At 44.3% G+C, this 6,000-nt stretch overlaps 1 protein-coding gene across 12 annotated transcripts in view; it reads left to right on the top strand.

Annotated features, from left to right (window-relative positions):
- EndoA (SH3 domain containing GRB2 like, endophilin-A) overlaps window positions 1-6,000 on the top strand; it is a 388,245-nt gene that overhangs the window by 257,178 nt on the left and 125,067 nt on the right. For all 12 annotated transcript variants that reach the window (XM_070084141.1, XM_070084140.1, XM_070084150.1 and 9 more), the window contains one exon: window positions 4,405-4,621. In XM_070084141.1, the coding sequence (XP_069940242.1) occupies window positions 4,405-4,621 (217 nt within the window). The remainder of the gene's footprint in view (window positions 1-4,404; window positions 4,622-6,000) is intronic.

Genomic DNA, 6,000 nt, shown 5'->3' on the forward strand with positions numbered 1-6,000 from the left:
GTGGGTGGTATGTGTATGTGTAGGTAGCCAGGGTGAGTGTGTGGGTGGTGTGTGTGTGTAGGTGACCAGGGTGGTGTGTGTTGGTGGTGTGTGTGTGTGTTTAGGTGACCAGGGTGTGTGTGTGTGGGTGGTGTGTGTAGGTGACCAGGGTGAGTGTGTGGGTGGTGTAAGTGACCAGGGTGAGTGTGTAGGTTGTGTGTGTAGGTGGCCAGGGTGAGTGGGTGGTGTGTGTGTGTGTGTGTAGGTGAAAAGGATGAATGTGTGGGTGGTGTGTGTAGGTGACCAGGGTGAGTGTGTGGGTGGTGTGTGTGTGTGTGTGTAGGTGACCTGGGTGGTGTGTGTAAGTGACCAGGGTGAGTGTGTGTTGGTGGTGTGTGTGTGTGTAGGTGACCAGGATGAGCGTGTGGCTGGTGCGTGTAAGTGACCAGGGTGAATGTGTGGGTGGTGTGTGTACGTGGCAAGGGTGGTGTGTGTGTGTGTGTGTGTGTGTAGTTAGCTAGGGTGAGTATGTGGGTGGTGTGTGTTTAGATGGCCGGGGTGAGTGTGTGGGTGGTGTGTATGTAGATGACCAGGATGAGGTGGTGTGGTTGTAGTGTTTACCTGGAGTTTACTTGGAGAAAGTTCCGGGGATCAACGCCCCCGCGGCCTGGTCTGTGACCAGGCCTCATGGTGGATCAGAGCCTGATCAACCAGGCTGTTACTGCTGGCTGCACGCAATCCAACGTACGAGCCACAACCCGGCTGGTCAAGTACCGACTTTAGGTGCTTGTCCAGTGCCTGCTTGAAGACAGCCAGGGGTCTATTGGTAATCTCCCTTATGTATGCTGGGAGGCAGTTGAACAGTCTTGGGCCCCTGACACTTATTGTGTTGTCTCTTATCGTGCTAGTGACATCCCTGCTTTTCATTGGGGGGATGTTGCATCGTCTGCCCAGTCTTTTGCTTTCGTAGTGAGTGATTTTCGTGTGCAAGTTCGGTACTAGTCCCTGTAGGATTTTCCAGGTGTATATAATCATGTATCTCTCCCGCCTGCGTTCCAGGGAATACAGGTTCATGAACTTCAAGCGCTCCCAGTAATTGAGGTGTTTTATCTCCGTTATGCGCACCGTGAAGGCTCTCTCTACATTTTCTAGGTCAGCAATTTCACCTGCCTTGAAAGGTGCTGTTAGTGTGCAGCAATATTCCAGCCTAGATAGAACAAACGACCTGAAGAGTGTCATCATTGTCATTTTTCTAGCAGATGCGATTGATACAATGTTATGGTCCTTGAAGGTGAGATCCTCCAACATGATCACTCCCAGGTTCTTCACGCTTGTTTTTCACTCTATTTTGTGACCGGAATTTATTTTATATTCTGATGAAGTTTTAATTTCCTCATGTTTCCCATATCTGAGTAATTGAAATTTCTCATCGTTGAACTTCATATTGTTTTCTGCAGCCCATTGAAAGGTTTGGTTGATGTCCGCCTGGAGCCTTGCAGTGTCTGCAATGGAAGACATTGTCATGTAGATTCGGGTGTCATCTGCAAAGGAAGACACGGTGCTGTGGCTGACATCCTTGTCTATGTCAGATATGAGGATGAGAAACAAGATGGGAGCGAGTACTGTGCCTTGCGGAACTCTGTGTGTTCTGTTTGTCAGAAAATTATAGATCCATCGACCGACTTTTCCTGTTATTCCTTTAGCACGCATTTTGTGCGCTATTACGCCATGGTCACACTTGTCGAAGGCTTTTGCAAAGTCTGTGTATATTACATCTGCATTATTTTTGTCTTCTAGTGCATCTAGGACCTTGTAGTGATCCAGTAGTTAGGACAGACAGGAGTGACCTGCTCTAAACCCACGCTGCCCTGGGTCGTGTAACTGATGGGTGTCGATCTTATTTCTTAGGACCCTTTCAAAGATTTTTATGATATGGGATGTTAGTGCTATCGGTCTGTTGTTCTTTGCTATTGCTTTACTGCCCCCTTTGTGGAGTGGGTCTATGTCTGTTGTTTTTAGTAGCTGTGGGACGACCCCCGTGTCCATGCTCCCTCTCCATAGGATGTTAAAAGCACGTGATAGGGGCTTCTTGCAGTTCTTGATGAACACGGAGTTCCATGAGTCTGGCCCTGGGGCAGAGTGCATGGGCATGTCACTTATCGCCTGTTCGAAGTCATTTGGCGTCAGGATAACATCAGATAGGCTTGTGTTAACCAAATTCTGTGGCTCTCTCATAAAAAATTCATTTTGATCTTCGACTCTCAGTCTTGTTAGCGGCTTGCTAAAAACTGAGTCATATTGGGACTTGAGTAGCTCACTCATTTCCTTGCTGTCATCTGTGTAGGACCCATCTTGTTTAAGTAGGGGCCCAATACTGGACGTTGTTCTCGACTTTGATTTGGCATAAGAAAATAAATACTTCGGGTTTCTTTCGATTTCATTTGTGTGTGTGTGTGTGTGTGTAGGTGGTCAGGGTGAGTGTGTGGGTGGTGTGCGTGTGTAGGTGACCAGGGTGAGTGTGTGGGCGGTTTATGTGTGTAGGTGACCAGGGTGAGTGTGTGGGTGGTGTGTGTGTGTGTGTGTGTGTGTGTGTTTGTGTAGGTGGATGAAAATGTCGTATGGTTGGCGGCAGCGCACCGATTCTCTCTCTCTCTCTCTCTCTAACACACACACACACACACACACACACACACACACACACACACACACACACACACAATTATGATGGGTCTTGCATAACCTCTGTTGACTGAGTGTTGACAAGCGTCTTCTCATAAGCTGTGAATGTTGCTTAAGAGCTCCGCTCCACAATGATGGCAGTATAGTAGTCGAGAAAAATTGTAGATTAGTATTACTGACGTCACGAATTATCAATACTTGAAGAAGTGACAAGAAGTAAGATTATTAAGCACGTACTGTTCTATAATAATATGTATATAACCTATGTGTTAATTAAGTTTAAAGAGGTCACTCCTGCCTCCCATAACAGCTGCATTACTACCACATTCTTATGCGCACCACAAGGCGAGCAAAATGCTGACTTAATGTACACAAAATTTGTCAAATTCTTGGACAAGTGTGGTCATAATGTAATATCATACTAGGTGCGTCCAAAAGAAATAACTGCAAAAGTGGCTCGATAGATTTTCAGATTTGTAGCAACTAAGTCTCAGAGAGTAATATTGTAGTCAACAAAGTAAAACTTAGACTTGCACAGTGAAGAACTTCGTTGCTCGAGACGCAGTACTTGTCTCGGTTATCTTTCTCATTCTGATTTCTGACACAAGAGATGAAAACTTACCGCTTACCATCCCTCGCAGATTATATTAGAATATGAGGCAGTATCAATGTAAGAGACATAAAACCTTCTAGACTGTGTTAACCAATTCTTTCATTCGCATAATTAAAACAATATGATGTTCAATGAAAAAAAATCAAGAAATAAGCACTGGAACTATGTAGAGAGAGCAATCCGACCCCAAGTGTAGAGCTTGGAGGAATGTAAGGAACCTGCAAGTGATCGTTGTGCAAACCAAACCATACCCCCGGCCGGGATTGAACCCCGCCGGGGGTATGGTTTATTTGCAATCGTGTCATTACGATTTCTTGAGTATCGTTGTGCAAGATCTTACATTGAAGCAAACAGATATTGTTGCTATTGCAATTGCAAGGAAAATTATAGGTTGGAACGAATAACTTTCCAAACTAGAGAAACACAACCAATAATTCTACTCTTGTATTCGCGTGTACTCTGCACTGGGTAATTGGTGTACATTGACACTCTAAGACTGACTCACTCTATCAATCTAAACATCTACATTATTTGAAATACCAAAAAATCCCTCAAATATATAATTTTTTGCAATAAAAAGTTCTGGAGGGACTAGTTCCCATTTTGCACACTGATATTACTCCTTAGGACAACTGGAGTCACAGCAGAGGGTAAAAGTCCCTATGGAATAAGTACACTAAGATATACCTCAACATGGTGTGAAGGACCCAAACCTTCATCAACCTTCCTTCAACTAAAGAATTACCATCAGCAACCTAACTGCTCTGAAGAGGACTTTACAAGTTCCTCCATTATCAACAGGGCTGTGTGGTGCTTACGTTCATCTGCATGCTGCCTAGCACCAATAACCTGACTGATAAGTTGTCAACTAAGAGACCTGGTTTGAAACACAGGCGCGATGACGACCCCCGGGACCATCATAAAGTAGTTAGGTTTGGAAAACGTGTCATACAAAATAAAAACAAAATAATCTGACCTGTATGTGTTCAATGAGGACCTGACGTATGTGTATTAGATAAAAACATAATATGGACCGTGTGTTAGGGGAAAATGTGAAGTTTGTTAAACTTTACCTTTATGTATCTCTTAGGGAAACTTTGTCATAATATCTGAGTTGCATGTATTTGTTCCAGAAAACTGACATCATGTGTGAGTTGGTGGAAGACCTGCAGCTCAAGACGAAGGAGTTTTTGCACCCGAATCCCGCCTCCCGGGCCAAGATGTCTGCCGTGAAGGGTATTGGCAAGTTGTCTGGGCAGGCCAAGGCTTCCACCTACCCGCAGCCTGAAGGGGTCCTCGGCGAGGCCATGGTCTCCTACGGCAAGAGGCTGGGCGAGGACAACCCCTACGGTGGGTGCTAACATCTTACCCATCTTGATAGGTATATAGCAGATGCTCCTTAATGATGTGAAGACATGTTGCAGTTTTTCAACCTATGTGTTGATGTGGTTGGTTCTGATGCTCCCAAGTCAACTGACAGCAGAGATAATGCTCAGCTTAGGTCATGGTACCACTTCGTAAGGTCATGATGCATATTTTAAGATGATAAAAAGCCATCGGTGTCTAGTAGTGCAATGTTTGTGGGTGTTGAAGGTTAGAGGTCACTTAAGAGAAAGCTTTCCGTGTTAAAGGTCAAGGTATTATTCTTTTAGGTCAGAGAGGACGAACTTCACGAGCAGGAAGGTCGCAGGTTGAGGAAGGTCGCAGGTTAAGGGAGGTGGGGAAGAGTGACTAGGGAGTAAAAGACTTTGTTTACGATGAACTTTATGACTTACTGGTGTTCTCTAACCCCCCCCCCCTCCCTCCCCCCAGCCACAACTACACTACCTTGCTGTATTGAGACACACCTGGGTTTACTGAGATAACATCTGGCTTACCCGTGATAGATCACTGAAATAATCCTCACTGAAACAGCTCACTGAAACACGCCTTACTGAAACACAGTTCATTGAAACAATCCTCACTGAAACACAGCTCATTGAAACAATCCTCACTGAAACACAGCTCATTGAAACAATCCTCACTGAAACATATCCGTCACAAAGCTGAGTGAATGTTATTTGATCTTTCTTGATAGGTGAACAACAGTCCTGGGGGTTGAGACCTTTGACTTGCACTTCATATTCTTTTATTAATATCGAAGACAATAAATATCTTCAGAGTAATGTTATAACTTCATCGTTTATTACAATATTCACCAGTTCTTAGTAATTGGTTGTTCCCCTTCATGTGTCTGGTACTGACCCTCGTCCAGTTGAATATTCACCCTTCACTCTTATCTTCGGGGTCTATAAATAAAAATGTTTACTTGGTATTTCTGAAACTAGTTCAGACTCTAATACTATTTTGTAAGTTAACTTGCAGACTAGACCAGTTTCATATTATTATATTATTATTATAATCATGGGAGCGCTAAACCCGTAGGATTACACAGCGCATTTGGGGGGGAATGGATGGAAGGTATTCAGGCTCAATTCAGGGAACTGGAGAACAGATCCAATTCCCTAGATCAAGAGCCCCTCACCAGCGTCAAGGAACCTCCCTTGAGGGGACCAGTTTCATAAATATGCCAGAGCACACTGAAGTTTCTCTGGCTTGGCGTCCTTGTAAAGTGCGCATCAAGTGGTCTTCATGTTGTCTTAGTTCACAGATGTGTTAGAAAGTGTCATGGTTGATATGAAGGTGAGAGAACATTGAGAGTAGTTAACATAGTATATTGTTCTCTCTAC

The sequence above is a fragment of the Cherax quadricarinatus genome, chromosome 11, assembly GCF_038502225.1.
Source record: "Cherax quadricarinatus isolate ZL_2023a chromosome 11, ASM3850222v1, whole genome shotgun sequence".
Classification (NCBI taxonomy): domain Eukaryota; kingdom Metazoa; phylum Arthropoda; class Malacostraca; order Decapoda; family Parastacidae; genus Cherax; species Cherax quadricarinatus.